This window comes from Hippichthys cyanospilos, chromosome 4 (assembly GCF_059441005.1).
Source record: "Hippichthys cyanospilos isolate Australia breed blue-spotted pipefish chromosome 4, RoL_Hcya_1.0, whole genome shotgun sequence".
NCBI lineage: Eukaryota > Metazoa > Chordata > Actinopteri > Syngnathiformes > Syngnathidae > Hippichthys > Hippichthys cyanospilos.
This window is the reverse complement of record NC_142372.1, coordinates 11,621,040-11,637,055: the sequence shown is the minus strand read 5'-3', so window position 1 is coordinate 11,637,055 and position 16,016 is coordinate 11,621,040. Positions and strand designations below refer to the sequence as shown.

Genomic DNA, 16,016 nt, shown 5'->3' with positions numbered 1-16,016 from the left:
GGTCTACGTAGCAGTGGTTATGGAATTTGCAATAATTTTAAAACAATACAGAGATGGAATTAGTGTAAAAATATGTCCTAGCAGCATCCTACATCTCCACACTAGTTTAAAACTGGTGTGATCATATGAGGATTGTTTACACACAGAACCCCGAGGACATATTTTACTGGTCTGGGCATGGTACATTAGCCCACTGACCTCTGGGAGGCTACCTCATCATCTAGTTTCACTGAGAATCACCTCACGCCACCAATTTCCCAAAGCATATCTTATTCCGCAGCATTATTTTCCATGGTCCCAGGGAGGACTGCCAAAATATGCTACGTAGTGTTTGAACTCACAACCCAAGGGGAAAACAAATAAAGGAGTGCTCCTTCACACTAAAAAAATGCAATTACACTATTAAATGTTTGTTTGTTTTTTTTTATTAAAAAAAAGAAAAAAATATATATAGTTTAAAACAATAAACAAAAAGCAATTGGTTGGTTTGATCAAACCTTTTCCGAGAAGGCTTAAAATGAAACTGAACATAATGCAATATCAATGTATCTTCTACAAAAAAAAAAAATTGACATTGAAAAAAAAAAAAAAGAATTGTTTTTTTCCCCCTGACAAAAGTTTAGCTAAACATGCCTGTGGACTGTCATTATATTGAGCACAGGACACATTTCACATGAAAGTGGAGCCAAAGACGAGAAGTGTATTTTTCTCTGCAATCCTCGAGTTTCACTTTGACTGGGCTGTGCTCACGGAGACAGCCAAATTGACTTCAGTTAGTTGTAGATGAAGTTGAACCTGTTTAAAAAAGTAAATAAAGTTAGGACTATTTAAAAAGACAGATACAATTCCAAATCTAACTCCCATCAGTCATACATAGGTGCAGTAAACAAAATCTGGCTGCTTACTAATAGAATGAAAGTATATGGAATATATTTCTTCCTTAACTTCTATAGCAATTACCCGCTCTATTTGCATTAACAAGAGAAAGAGTAACAAAAAAAGAACATTACCTGCTAAGAAGCTGCGGTAGACTGGAAATGATAGGTCCATACCCAGGGGCGTTGTCATAAAGCTCAAACAATGGGGCTGCCACCAGTTTATAATTTTTAGGGACAGCGAACAGTGCTATAAACAAAACAAAAGAAAACAAAACAAAACACAATTTTACTCATTCTGTTTCTGTGTTGTCATTCATTCAGATTGACAAGTAAATAGTCCAACCTTTTTCCTGCAGCTGAACCAGGAAAAGTTTCTTATGCTCCTTAGGTTTGGTAATGTGAGCTGGAATGTACGGATACTGAAAGACACACAAGGGTAAAATGCAATTCATTTGATTGAAAACAAAACAGTCCTACGAAGAGCAAATGTAACAATTGTCACATTTTGCGTATACTAGCTTCTTAATATCACTTTGACAAAATTGATTGTAGTTAACACCAGACAAACCTGTGGCGGCTCAAAGTTAGGGCGCCACCAGTTGCCTATGCAGTCGTCAATAACCCAGTCCTGCTTCACGCCATCCTGTCGTCCGAGAATCTAAGATGCAAATGAACTATAATGTAAACCCTGAAATCACTCCATAGAGAAGTTCAACAAAAAGAGCCCTTGACCATGTCAACTCAGGATGCCACATAAAATTCATATGAATGTAAAGATTGAATCTTGTCAGGACAATAATACCGTTCATTGTCGTGTAAACTTGAGTAAAAATTGTGGGGGTTTTTTCTAAATGTCTATGTATTTGTAGCCGTTCTCACACTGCGGAAAAGAAACGTATCAATATCACAGTAGAAGTACTTAGATTTGAGTACAGTGTTCCGTCGTTGATGGGGACCGAAAACCCCCTGCAAAAAGTGAAATTTGGGTACCAGAATTTTTACGTACAAAGTATTTATACTTTACAAATTTCAGACAAATATTACTGCAGTACATATATTTACAGTGAACTCTGATTGGGCAACTGTGGCTAACCGTGATCCCGACTACGTACAGCCAAGACATGGAAACGAGAAGGGATATCAGTACAGTCACTAGATAAGGTTTGAAAATTTAAGACTTAGGTAAATGTGTACTGCAGTAGTTTGACGTCCGAAGAATGCCCATGGCATGTGTATTTACAGCCAACTTGTCTGTTAGGCATCCGGGAAACCTTCACAGCGTGTGTGTCTGCAATATAACTTTTTTTAATTATTTCATATTCATGAAAAATGAGGCGCGAAGTAGCGAAGGATTACTGTACTTGCCAATATCGAGTAATGGTACTTGATAATGCCATTACATCTTTGAATTGTAAATGTCTGATAAGGCTTTTACCCAGAAGGTATTTCCGGCAAGTGATGTGGTATCGATGTGTCGTATCAAAGACGTTTTACAAGAAACAATACTAGTATCAATTCATTCCGAGTTGTCGCTAAGGCTTGGTACCTTCAATCAAGCTATATCATACAATTTGTATTTTGAGCCCCCCTACCTCGGTCATTAGGCGTTTCAGACCCTCCACCTCATCTTCCCCAGGACTCAATTCTCCACCAGGTCTAAAGGGTGAGAAAAAACAAAACAAAATTCAAACATGGTGGAGTCAGGAAGACACATCCGCCAGTTTATAAGAACATGAAATCCTCACAGCTTGAAAAAAGTAGTGCCCAGTTGCAGGAGTAAGACATGCGGCAGCCTATGCTCATGGACGATAAGTACACCCTCCACTGTCCTCCTCATTCCCATTTTGTCAAACTCCTCACGCATCCGCTGGAACCTGGCCGCCACTGAGCTGTCCTTCTCATACAAGGGCTCCTTGGTCCCAAACGTGTAGTTTGTTAGAGGGTACCTAAAAACACATACATGCTCTATCATAGGTATTCCATACAACATTTTGTCTTTGGGGTTGGGGGTTGAAAAAACGATCGGTGTCGGATTAACAGATTTATTGCAATAAATTAATTAGTCATATTTTTTAATCAAATTAATCTAATATCTATTATCTAACTTTATGCTTTCTTTATACTGATTTGATCCGATTTCATGTATCGGTCTCCTTGTGCTTGAGTTATTGAAGATTTGAAAACAAAGGTTGATTACATCCTGAAGTGACACTGACTGGCTGTCATTGTGCTTGACATCACCTGATAAGATTCAGTTGTGGGTGTGAGAGGAAGTTCAGGAGCAAAAGGAAAAAGTTGGAAGTTGTTCATCGGATGAAATAGTAAATTTAACTTTTGAAAACTGCTCCAGCGTACCTTTGATAAAGGTAGAGTAATATGCATTATTTGTGATGAGTTTGCTTATCAGCAAAGACTGCAGCCACAGCTTACAATAGGAACAAACACAATAATGTGGCCAAACGAAACTCACAAATAATCCGCGTTTGAGCACGTCTGCAACAGACAGGATAAGCAACAGTTTATTTTAATGATCATTTCTCATTATTTGGCTATTGAGAAAGAGCAGCATCCCTCCTAATGATCGAAACTAAAGGTTGCAGCCAGTACTTGGGACTTATCTCTTGTATATCAGAAGGGAAATTGTTGCAACAGCCATTTATTAAAGTCCGTTAACGTAAATCAATGACTGGAGTAGCAATGGGGCGATAACCGGGTTGATGGTTTAACTTGGGTGTTAAAACACCAAGGTTTCAATACCTGCATCACTGCCTATAATGAGCACATTTCTTTTTTTTGCTTGATCCAGTGCTTCGCATTTATTATTTGCAAGGAAAGAGAAAACGTTTCATGCCCTCCCTATCATCACGCTGACCAGAAACGAGATTATATCAATAACATTTCATATTTATACCTAAAACTGTATCCCATTTAACATTAACAAAAGAAAAAAAAATCAACTTTGAACAACTGTTAACTAATTTTTTACAGCATTTATACATGTTACTGTGACAGGACACTGTGACTTGCTGAGAAAAAATAATAAACAAGAAGCATGTTAATTCATTTTATTCATTCATTCATGTATTTATTTATTCATTCGGACTAAACGTAGAAAACGTTTAACGTACCAAATATTTAATATTTTGATTAAAAACTAAATCGATTGTGTTCAATTTTTCCAAATAACGTTAAAAAATGATCATAGAAATTTAAGGATCAGATTCCCATTAGCAGCACGACGTGGCTATGAAGCATTCGCATTAAATCAAGGATAGAAACACATTTTGCACCAAATGGAATGCATTCGTGAATAATTACTAGAGATGAACTTACAGATTAATGGTCCTCTCCAGGGTGAGAGGCTTCGCAGGGCCGGTCATGTATTTGCTTCCAAACTGAGCGCTACCGCCGCGCGGCCAACCTGTGCTCGAGCGATTGGGAGGCGCAACCGACATATCTTACGTGTGCACGGTGAGATTCAACCTCACTGCGAAAGCGACTAAATTCAAACACGTTTCTAGAATAGTTGCGATGAACAAAATATCTATGAATAAAATACAGATGACTACAATGGACAATACTTAACCGTCCACCACCATTTCCGCCGTCGTTTAACTTCCGGGTGAATAACTATGTTCTGTTCGTGAACTATCGTCAGCGAACTCTGCTGGTGGGAGTAAATAATCAACCTGGTCTGATCACAATTTGCAGGAAGTTAAACCAAGTTTACTGCATTTGTATTTATTAATGACAGTCTCTGTCAGTTAATTATCGATCATTAAAATCTTAAAGAGTAAAGTAATGCAAATTGCAATTACCTACAAATCTCAAAACGACTATTGAAAATCTCCAGACCACGGTTTGGCATCTCCTGGTCTAAACCCCCACCCCAGTTCACTCCATCATAGAGACAGGGGAAGAAGTAAGAAACCTTGATTATCTTCTTTTGCAGTTCATGCCAATCTCGTGGGCAACATCAATCACATGAAATGATACATAAATGCTATTCATTATGAGATGAGTGCATGTGATTCCATTTGATGAGGTCATGCAGGCGCTGCTCACAATGCCTCTTTACACTTAAAAAAAAAAAAAACACACAATACAGAAACGTCCATCCATTGATTTCCTTTGCTGCTATCTTCATTAGGGACACAAGTAATGATGGTGTTAAATTGTAAAGAGACTTTATGTACATTCTTAAGAAGCCTTTGCCGAAATGACATTGAATGGTATTACTGTTTCTTTGCTGTCTGGTATTGTGTGTCTGCTCAACATATGATTAATAACCTACTTGTTTTTATCACTCAGGCAAGAAACTGCAGACCAACTTTAATGTACAATACAGTATGTCTTCATTGAACACAGGATGCTTTATTCTCTCTGGCATCCATGACATAAGCTTAGGGGAAGTCCTGTCCACTGTTTCAAGGAATGTTCAATACTGAGGCAGCCAGTATGTGGTCAAGGCCACAACATCAGAGACTTTTCTTTGCGCCTATTGAGACATTATATGAATTGCTCGCCATCCCTCTCCAACCCATATGTGCAGATGAGCCTAGGGAACAGTTTGTAATGCACTGTACAACTATAAAAAAAACAATGTAAAGAAAGATTTACATTCAAAATTCAATTTCATTTTAGAGTTGTCTTATTACCTCGTGTGCTACCTGAGGCTACTGTATGATATTATATAGTGTGTCCTTTGTTCACTGATGATGACTGTACAGTGCACTATTCTGAAAACAAGGTTAAACAATTTATAGAAGTTTAGCTCATTTTTGCTGTTTGAATGAAAAGCTTTCATTTGAATCATCAATCGTGATCTTTTCTCAAGCATTGCCAGGGCTTTAAATCACAGCTCAAAGTCTGTTTCGCAGTGTCGAATTTGCTGATTTGTATCATATGTATCTTGAACATGAACAAAAATCACATAATTTAAAGAAAACAAATCTCAATAACGCAAGTCAGTATTCCATTTAATAGTCATATCTATTTTCTTTTATCCATCTAATGTAAACATGGTGTCTTTAAAACACAGTACTTATCTTATGTTACATAGTCATACGTGCAATGCAAAATGCAAACACAAGTTTAAAAAAAAAAAAAAAGGACAAAGACACTGCTGGAATTGTTGATAATGTCACACCATGGATCTCAGTTCTTTGGTCCAGTGACCCAACTGGGCGTGTGGTGTGCTGCTGTCATGTTGTGGTCCCTGTATAGGAAGTGCCATGGATCATTTAACCGTTTCCCTTTACTGTGGCCTAACCTGCCTGCGTCACAGTAGTTGGTCCCAAATTTAGCAATATTGTACTATATATATATATATATAAATTTATATATTTTTCTGTTTCTTTGTTTCTTCTTGGTTTGGACGCTCATTCTCTGGTGCAGGTTCAGCCTCTCCCTCCAAAGCTGTCGCTGGGAATTCTTCAGATTTCACATTTACTTCTTGGGCTTCTCTGGTTTTTGCTTCACTGCTGTCATCAGCTGCGTTCTCCTTACAATGCTCACTCTCTTTGCCATCAGACATGACTTTCTTGCTTTCGGTTTCCTCAGCTTCTTCACTCTTTTGGACCACGCCCAGTTCCATATCTGAGAATTTGAGATAAAGTGTTCTTATTATACAGACAAAAGTAAAAAATAAACTGTTTAGAAAATAAATCATAAAATACATAGTGCAACATAAATGAATCATGCATGTGTTAAATATGACACCTACACACTTAAAGAAACAGTTTTAAAAAAAAAATCATAAATGTCATGGTTAAATTAAATGTAATTGCGTTAGATATGACACCCACTGAACTACATTGCACAAAGCAAAGCCTTCTGTGATTTTTTTTTTAACATATATTTACTGTTGCCCCCTGCAATCCACGATGAAAATTCGCATATAATTGATGCCCAGTGAAATGCATAGGGAAGAAACAAATGCTTTTCTTACTCAATATATTTTGAATCGTTATTCGGCCGATTAATTGTTTATCTGTATTTTTTATGCAAAAAATCAGCATCGGCCTAAAACCTATCCCCATTATCGGGCCCAACTTTAAAGTTAAAGGCTTTCAAGTGATTTAGGGATATATAAATGAATGTGACTTTATCCTACATTTTTATGTCATTTTCAGGCCCTTGGTAGAAAACAGTTTAGACATCACCGGTTTACATCTTGAAGTCATACTTACCTGTGCCTTCTACAGGAGGACTTGCTCTTTTGTCAAGATTTGGTGGTAAATCTTGGCTGGGACTATCATGGGTGATTCCTAAACTGATCAAACTCTGCCGAGTAACAGTTGAGTCTTCTGAAGCAGGGAAGCAGGTGATAACTGATGTAACTGTAGAGATGGTCTTCTTTGAGGAAAGTGAGTCAGTCGTGAGCGTAGAGCTAATTGAATCTGCAGTTGTTAAAGTGGCGTTATTGGTGGTGGTGGAGATGATGGAGTCGGCCAGGTTGGTTTTGCTGGATGAGGTTGACGGACCGATGGAAGGGAAAGAGTCTGTGCAGTCGGTAGATGTTGTGGTGGTAATGGACATGATGCAGGCAGGAGGAGGGGTGGAGGAGCTGGTAATGGAGGTATCAGATTTAGGAGGGAGTGAGCTTGGGACCACAGATGTGCTTTTAGCGCCTTTGGAAGCGCCCGCCATGAGATCGTCACTCGCTACAGTAGAAGTGATAGCAGAGTCTGATTTGATGTCTGCAGGTTGGCTAGAGGCTGGAGTAGATACTTCTACAGTGGAAACATCAGAAATTGCCACTTCACTAACTGAAACTGTGCCATTTGACACTGGGCTTGTCGCTTTCACTGATGTATTTGTTTCGCTTTCACTGAGTTGACTAGAAACAGCTTCCAAAGCGGTAGTGGAAGTTACTGTTGTCGAGTCTGAAGTCGGAGAGGATCTGGGAGTAACAGACTCGGAGGAAGTACAAGGGACAAGGGCGGGGGGTTTAGTAAGATCTGTCACGGAGCTAGAGGTGCATGATTCTGTGCTAATAGACTGAACTTCAGTGTCCAAAGGCTTGCCCTCTTGATCTGTACCATTTGCAACTATTACAGAGGTGTTAACAGCAAGCGCATCAGACTCGGAAGTTGCAGTACTAGAAGAGGAAATGGTAGCGTCAGCCAAGTCAGCAGTGGCATTTGACATTAGAGCGGGAGTAGCGGGGCCAGATGGAGTTGCAGTTGGACTTTTTTCTTTAGTGGGTGTGCTTATTTCCCCCTCCTCTATTTGAACCAGCTCATTCTCAGGCGTGTTGCGGCCAGATGTTGCGGGGCCCGGACCAGGCTTGAGGATTGGCTTTGGAGGCAAAGCGGGTTTTCCAGCTGACTCATGTGCTGACACACTTGGTCGAATTTGACGCCTTGTATCTGATAATAAAAAAAACATATATTGTTATAATCCATTATTATCGAAGGATAAAACTCACATGTGCAAAAGTCTTGAGTCAACATTACAGATTATATTTTATTAGAGTTCATATTTTATGATGATGAATACAATATCATGCAGTGGAGTGCAAACATCCACCAAGGCCAAACTACTAACAAAAGACAGGGTAAAAAGTATCGTATTGATGTGTTTATCCATCTCTTTTTGAGCTATCACGTTACTTTCAGGTTCATGGAGTTGATGAACAGATGGTGGGGAGGGCAGTTCCATTGATGTCATGAGGTTTACACGACACTGCTGTATCTGTACAGCCCACTTGGAACCCCAAATGACCAGCTGTTACAAATTGCTGCTCAAACTGTCCTTGAGAACACAATTTTGACAATGGAAGCAAGTCAATAAACAAATACAACCGTGACCAGGCAATTAACTACAATGGAGTGGAAAAGACTAGAGTGACTCATGATGAAACTATGATTATTTATCATTTTGGATGGGTATTTGATAGACCACAGACAAAATCATTAATTAAACTATTTGTCGCGCAGTTCTCAAATGTGGGTACCAGTACCCCTGGGGGTACATGAAGGCACTTCAGGGGCTACGAGAAATTTTAATAGCGCTTCTGAAGGTATCAGCAAATTGAATTTAATGCTCATTAAATTCAGCAACAGTTATGTTTTCTTTTCAAAATGAAAGAAAATTGAGTGTAAGATGAAGCACTTTATTGCTAAATTGTCTTATTGTGACTTATTTTGCAAAATGTTATATTATTATTGAGTCAGAATTTGATCACCCGATTTACGACCTGAATCCACTTTCAATTCACGCTGTGCATTAATGTCTTGAATTTGATGAGCTCTTAATGCAGAGTTTTTCAATCCTGATCTTTGAGAGGTGATGTCCTGGATGTTTTGTCCCCCCCCTGCTGCAACACACCTGATTGAAACGCTCGGATAATCAGCAAGGTCTGCAGAAGCTGTATCACAATCCTCTTGCAGCAGGAGAGGACCATGATTTTAGAATCCTCTCTGTGTTTGAGACCATTTACATTTGAAGGTGATTCCAAATTTTTGTCTGGCACGATACATTTTGTTTTACTATGTCTTAAAGGGCATTTAGCCTCAACATGGCATTCTGCATGCACCCAAAAGTGGCCATTTTGCTACTTGCTGTGGACTGAAAATGACATCACAGTTGCTCAGGGTTCCGGTAATGACCAATCACAGCTCACCTGCTTTCTGAGTTTAATCGTTTGACATTCGCAACCTGAGTCGTTGTTTTTTTACCTGATCCCTAAATAACTGCAATGTCATATTGAGTCACCAGCAACTTGCAAAATGGTCACCCCCTGAGATGGATTAAAAACGGGGGAATTTTGCTGCTCGATTCATATTCCACAAACACAATATCAATCTTTATGCTTTTGAGACAATAGGGGTTAACCTTAACATCTTAATATAAAATAAAATATACTGTATTTTGAGTTGACACCCATTTAAATGACTGCTGTGGAGAATGTTATTGACAAATATGATTAGAATAAACAAATATTAGTGTAGCAAGACTTTTGCACATTCATGTGTGTCATAGTTATGTTTTGTGTAATTTACCTGAGGATGCTGACATAGTTCTGTGTTTTGTGAAAGTCGGCGTTGGCTCAACTTTACTGTCAATAATGGTGCCTAAGAAATGAAAAGATGTTAATACGGATAATAGTATAGCTGACAATGTATTTTCTAGTGTTCAGTCGTCTATTAAGGTCACAGGTGAACTGGATCCTACTCTAGCTGACCTTCGGTGAGAAGGGCGAACACACCCTACATTGGTCGCCAATCACAATATGAGCCTTCTCTATATCTACCTGAGACACAGCCAATTTTTTGTGTCCACTGTCGTGGAAATGTGTTTTTTTATCCATAGTGTATATTTTGACTCATTGCTATTATTCTTGCTAAGTTGGAGTGTGCTCAGAAGACATTCTGGCCTTTCCAGTTCTGTCTTGTGTTTTTGGGTGGGATGGAATCAACTTTGATGTCCTACTGAGACAAAATTAAGAATGCAACCAAACACGTTAGGCTGAGTCTCAGGAGGATATGGAAAAATACTGGAGTAATGACACTTGCTACTATGTAGTTTAATTCTACTGTTCTGTCAAAATAGTTCAACCTAGCCATTAATGTCTGAACTTCTGGCAACAATAGTGACACCCTTAGGTGGAAAAAGTCACAATTAGCCATGTCCCCCCTGGTGACGAAGATTTTTTAATGTTATAAGGTCACAGATGTGACGGTCTTATCACCATATGACTATAAGAATATGCAGTAAAGTTTGGCTATACAACATTTATGGTTTTGGCCATACCTTCAGATTCTGCCTTTTTCATCTCTCTCTCTGGATTCTAAGAGAATATACAGTAAGAAACACTTGAATAAGTTATTACTTGGATATTGGCAAAGACCACATTGTTCAAACAAGTCAGACAGATCCACACCTGTGTCTCTTCCGGCTGTGCTTTGGAAACGCCAATACGTTGAAGCATAAGATGAAGTTTCTGTTCAAAGCTATGTTGGCCTTCAAATTGTTTCTGAAAATCACCAAGAACAATCACCAAGAATGAACAAACAGACCTAAAGGCCTGACAGTCTTTCAGTGTGTGGCACTGACCTTTCTGGCATTGGCAGCCCCTGGTGCTGATCCAGACAGTAAAATAAGAGACTGGGACTTCCCTTCCCTGAGAGCACGGCGGGGTGGCACCACTTCACCCCTGAGTGGGGGAACATCAGAGGCAGGTGTTTCCTGCGCTGCTGACTCTCCGGTAACACCACCGGGCTGCTCTTTCCCTTTCTCCTTTTCATTCTCTTTGTCATGTTCCTTTACCCTGTCCTTATCTTTTTCTTTATCAACCTTGGCCGCATCCCGAAGAGGTCGAATGAGATCAGCAATTGAGGCCTTTTTGGGTCGGCCTTCATGGCTCGGCTCCGATTTCAGACCTCGTCGCTTTCGGAGGGTAAAGAAATCCCCGAGCTTCCTTCTGAGTGTTTTCGTCGGGGGTGGACAAGGGGCAGATGTTGCGGGAACCACTTCATCCACTGTGATGGACTCTGGTTCCTCATCTTGCTTTTGCCTGAATGTGAAAAGTTAACTCATGTTAAAGACATATTTCTTACATTCACTCTGCCGTTCAATCACCAGTACTTTATTTATTTATTTATTTATTTATTTATTTATTTTCAACTGTTTGGCTAAAGAATGGCATAAAATGGCTGGTACTAAATGAATTAAGTAATTGATTATAAGTACTACAGTGCATTGAAAAAATAATTGATTAGTGATACTTTAATTGAGTACTAAATTAATCGGTTACTTTAATACCAAATGTATTTGGTTTCTTTAGTGCTTAACTACATTTGTTATCAATTACTTCGTTAATTTAGTACCAGCCATTTCTAGTCTAAGACCTGAAAAAAATGGAAAGAAAAACAAAGATATTTATATAATATTTGTCTGATAAAGCATTTTGGCCATGGTTTAACATTTATTTCATACACTTAAAGTGACAAAGATATACAAGTAAAAGCATCAATGATGTCTACACTGCATTCAAGAGCTGGACAGGAAAAGTGAAAGTTCAGTGAAATTAGGTCAAAACAAAACGAGACAGGAATAATAATATTGAAATTTAAGCTCTTTACAGCAACAACATTCTTATAACTTTCTAAAACGATCAGGCACACTGGAGCAAATAAAAAGCATGATGTTGCCTCTCAAAACATTCGTACAACATAGAAATCGCAGAACTGATCAGTGACATCATTTATCGCTCTGCAAATTATGATATAACATCCAATCACTGATTTTACATAAAATGCTAAATTTCATCTGTCATGATCAAGCCGATCAGATCACTGTAAATTGTACTAAACATTGCTAAACTTTGTACATCTTTCGCTTTGTTTCACAGCATTTAGGCATAGTAAAACAGTTAATATCTGGAAAGGTTTGGAGTAGTATGCAAAAGAAACACAAAAACTTCAACTGAAACTTCGTAGAAATGTAGTGCATATGCTAAGTGATATACCATTGTATTTTGGTGAAGGTCCAGATAATGGTGCACCGGGGCATCAGCAATGTATTATCACTCTTTAAGACCGCCCATTTTTTTCACAGATATATGAAAGAATCCAATGGATATTTGACGTTTTTATATTATAATTTAGGGCTAAAGACATTAAAAAAAAAACTGAGTCATTAATTAAGATCTGCAACTAGTTGATCTAACTTTTGTTTTATCAATCACAAGATAATTAGAATAACATTATAACATTAAATAAGCCATCATTCCTCCTGTACTTCGCAGACTTGCTGAAACGCTATTGTTCGCCTTGGCTTCAGTCACAGTTGGGTGCTTTGCATTTATGTGGTAGGCTAAATTTGAGCTGCTTCTGTAGTAAGCATGCTCCATCTTAGAAAGAATGGGAATCACTCTGCCTTTATTAAGGGTGGTATTGAGGATTTTTTTTTAAGTTAAAATTACCATTCATCGACCGATAGTTCGCACATGCTCTTTTCATTTCTTCCTTCTGTCCCTAAACTTGCCCTTCCACACACATAAAAGGAGCCTATGAGGTTATACCAAGCAAAATGAGAGCCAATCTGTGCCCACCAAAATGGAATGAAATTTTCCTAGAAATCATACAGATTACAGAAATCACAAAATGAGAGAGAAAAAAATAGAGAATCGTGATTAAAAATGTAAAGCTTTTAATATAATTGTAACTTATTACAATTCGTTTGTTATTTTTATACCCCTAATTATATTTATTTTGCGAATCTTTTCATCAGAACTTTCAGGCAAAGTAGGAAAACTATTTTAAGGCTATTTCAGTATTTTGAGCTGCTTGTAGCTCTTCACCCCACAAGAATAGGTCTGCCTCTCCACTGAACAACAGCCAAATTGCATTCAGAAGCAAAACAAGAGCAATCACTCCTAAGACCACAACTACTACAGCAGTTTTGATCTTGGTCATGAATGCTCACAAATCGGACCTTGATACAGAGCACAAACCAGGTCAAATTGATTTTGCTTCAGAAATGGAACTATATTTATTCACCAGGGAATTACAAAGAGAAACATCTTTACAATTTTTGTTCTAACCTGTTTGCATTACTAGAAAATCACTGCATGCTGTACAACAGGGGTCATCCACATTGTGCCCGCCTGTTCTACAAATAGGTTACGAGTGAGAGAACATTGTGATTTTCTAGGAATTTTACAAACAAGTATACAAATTTACATGACAAATTACATTATTGATTTACATATTTACTACAGTTGTTCCTTAATTATTGTGAGAAATCATTAACACGATTGGTGTCTTCACATCATTTGGTAGCCCCATAATATCACACAGTAGCAAAGAAGTAGCTCTCAATTTCAAAAAGGTTGGTGATCCCTGCTGTACAATTAATAAAGCACAAGTAGCACTCAGGGGTAATGTGGGTGTCACACTATAATTGAATGCTTGCAATATTTTGTCTACTTTTAAGAAATGAGAGTTTCTGTGACGTTATGATTACTGACTTATTCTGATGAGTACGCCCAAGGCCCTTTCGAGTGTTTAAGACCCTATATGCACAGCACCAAGATAGACAAAGCAGAATGCTGTACAATAAAAGGCAACTGGTGATACTCACTCTGTATCAGCAGGAAGAACTCTCTTTGTAAAGAACTCCTCCACTCCTTCATCTACACGCCCGATGAGCTCAAGGACTTCATTTTCACTCTCAATTATTGTCTCCTGATTACATTTGTGGAAGATACAAATATGCATTTTACATCACTGGTGAAACATTTGAGTATGTCAGTGGATGAAAAGATAGAAATGTTACTTCATATTATGCAATACTGACTTCAACAAAACCCACACAAATCTTCACTAGTGTCTCTATAGGAGTATTTTGGCTGTTGCTACAAACCAGCCCCCTGGGAGACAGTTGCTCAGTAACGTACAATGAGGGGCGTCATTGGACTTCACATGCAAGAGCTCTCGTTTTTTCCAATGTAGATAATGCAATACTGATTTTTTAGCGATACGCATACTGAATCTTACTGATCACATCAGCATCTGTGCCCACAAGCCGCAATCAAAAGCGGAGAGGCTTGCAGCAGAGTACAAATTTAGCAGAAGTCATTGCTATACGATACCGTGTCAAGGGAATCGCTTGGATTTTGTCTCCCTGACCACTGGCTCAAAGGGAGTGACTGGATGTCTCTAGCCAAAGAGCTGTGTGATAACACGATGAGCCATAAAAATAAATCAGATGATGCACATTTTTAATGCACAATCCTGTGAGAAAAAAATAGAAGGCTGCAGGCTTTTTTTTCAGTGAGGAAAAAAAAAGGGACATTCAAGCCAAGCTACCATCTGCAATGCTATTCAAGCTGTTGGAAATCACAGCAAATGCCATTTGTGGTGTCTTCACACAGCTAGTTACCGGCACAATGGCACTGGCTTATTCAAGCAAGGGAGCGGGCTTCTTTGCAGCTCTCCCCCTCCATCCGTCCCTTCCCTTCCCCCTGCCTCTCCCCTCTGCACCCTATTACCTCTACTCTCTCCCTTCCATTTTCTCGCCCCTCACACATACACAAAACCTTTACTTCATGCGCCGTTCTCTTAAAATCATTTCTCACAGTACCTGTGGTCTGCAGGGACGATAGTTGAGTTTTTGTCGGTGAGGTCTCGGTCGACTCTGGGTGTAGTGCCTGAGCGCCGGTCCGCCCAATGGCAGCTCCATTGGGGAGACACGGCACTCTGTTGCCGTGGAGCTCTGTTGCCTGGGCTCTGTTGCTGTGGCACCGTTGCTAAGAGCACAAGCACCAGCAGTATGCAATGCCTCTGCTGAGGTGGGAGGGGCCAGCCCCGGCGAGACTGACAGATATGACAACAGAGCCTCGCCTTCCTCTCCCCCGTCCCCTTGGAGAGTCAAACGATGAGAAGAAACAGATAGAAAAAATAAGGTGCAGCCATAAAATGACCACGCTGACATCTGTTTTATGAAAATCTAGAAGGTGAGACATTAGTGGAGATTGGTGGACTTCGGTGATGATGGCTGAAATGAACAAAATGTTCTATTAGTTATGTAACAAATTAATAATTTATTTGACATGTGTACTCAAAGTACATAGGACATGCCACACACAGTTTTGAAGTTGAAGATTCAAATCTGGTTTCCAGCTTTCATTTGTGATATTTGTTTGCCCTCCCTGGGCTTGCATGGGGTTTCGCATGGTACATTGTCACATATTTTTAACATATTTAAATGCAATGTAAAGTAAACCAACCTGTGCGTATTATTTTAATGCAGCAGTCCAATTCACTGTGCTGTTCCTTCTGGTGTGCCTGCCTTCAATACAGGGAAGCAGTGCATTATACTATCAAGATGAATAGACATCTTCTTATTCTACTACTCAATACATTGTTGTGATATTCAACATTTTAATGGAGGATTACATATCTATGCCTGTGAATATTTTTATCCTATCTGTCTGCCTGTGTTGTTCCCCCATTGGTGTTCAATTATCCAGTGATTAATGGGTTGTAAAACTGCAACTATTGATGCGAACTGTTAGCAGGTTAACATAATTTGCCATTATGCCAGCATCGACATAGCGAGGCCTATCCTATGAAAACATGTTTGCTTGTCTTATATTTTCAATGTATGATCTGCTCTGATTTGTTA

The 16,016-nt window shown here is 38.9% G+C and overlaps 2 protein-coding genes across 2 annotated transcripts; both read right to left on the bottom strand.

Annotated features, from left to right (window-relative positions):
• Window positions 1–407: 407 nt before the first annotated feature.
• nudt21 (nudix hydrolase 21) lies at window positions 408–4,482 on the bottom strand. The gene is made up of 7 exons (XM_088413232.1): window positions 4,212–4,482; window positions 2,624–2,824; window positions 2,471–2,534; window positions 1,447–1,536; window positions 1,222–1,297; window positions 1,011–1,125; window positions 408–795 (listed from the first exon to the last, which is right to left on the bottom strand). Exons 1-7 carry the CDS (start codon window positions 4,331–4,333, stop codon window positions 774–776), a joined length of 690 nt encoding a protein of 229 aa, XP_088269358.1. The 5' UTR covers window positions 4,334–4,482; the 3' UTR covers window positions 408–773.
• Window positions 4,483–5,836: 1,354 nt separating this feature from the next.
• Window positions 5,837–15,186, bottom strand: LOC148424591 (uncharacterized). Its single transcript, XM_088414104.1, has 8 exons — window positions 14,973–15,186; window positions 13,971–14,074; window positions 10,941–11,400; window positions 10,768–10,860; window positions 10,638–10,674; window positions 9,887–9,958; window positions 7,070–8,251; window positions 5,837–6,476 (listed from the first exon to the last, which is right to left on the bottom strand). Exons 1-8 carry the CDS (start codon window positions 15,069–15,071, stop codon window positions 6,217–6,219), a joined length of 2,307 nt encoding a protein of 768 aa, XP_088270230.1. The 5' UTR covers window positions 15,072–15,186; the 3' UTR covers window positions 5,837–6,216.
• Between the last annotated feature and the right edge of the window lie 830 nt (window positions 15,187–16,016).

Excerpts from the sequence above, each read along its gene's own strand:
- nudt21 (XM_088413232.1), bottom strand. The coding sequence starts at position 4,333 with ATGTCGGTTGCGCCTCCCAATCGCTCGAGCACAGGTTGGCCGCGCGGC. Across the intron at positions 2,535-2,623 it reads GGCACTACTTTTTTCAAGCT|ACCTGGTGGAGAATTGAGTC; the intron begins GTGAGGATTTCA and ends CTCACCCTTTAG. Across the intron at positions 796-1,010 it reads CTACCGCAGCTTCTTAGCAG|GTTCAACTTCATCTACAACT; the intron begins GTAATGTTCTTT and ends TTTTTTAAACAG.
- LOC148424591 (XM_088414104.1), bottom strand. The coding sequence starts at position 15,071 with ATGGAGCTGCCATTGGGCGGACCGGCGCTCAGGCACTACACCCAGAGT. Across the intron at positions 10,861-10,940 it reads GGGCTGCCAATGCCAGAAAG|AAACAATTTGAAGGCCAACA; the intron begins GTCAGTGCCACA and ends GGTGATTTTCAG. Across the intron at positions 9,959-10,637 it reads GAAAAAGGCAGAATCTGAAG|GCACCATTATTGACAGTAAA; the intron begins GTATGGCCAAAA and ends TTCATTTCTTAG.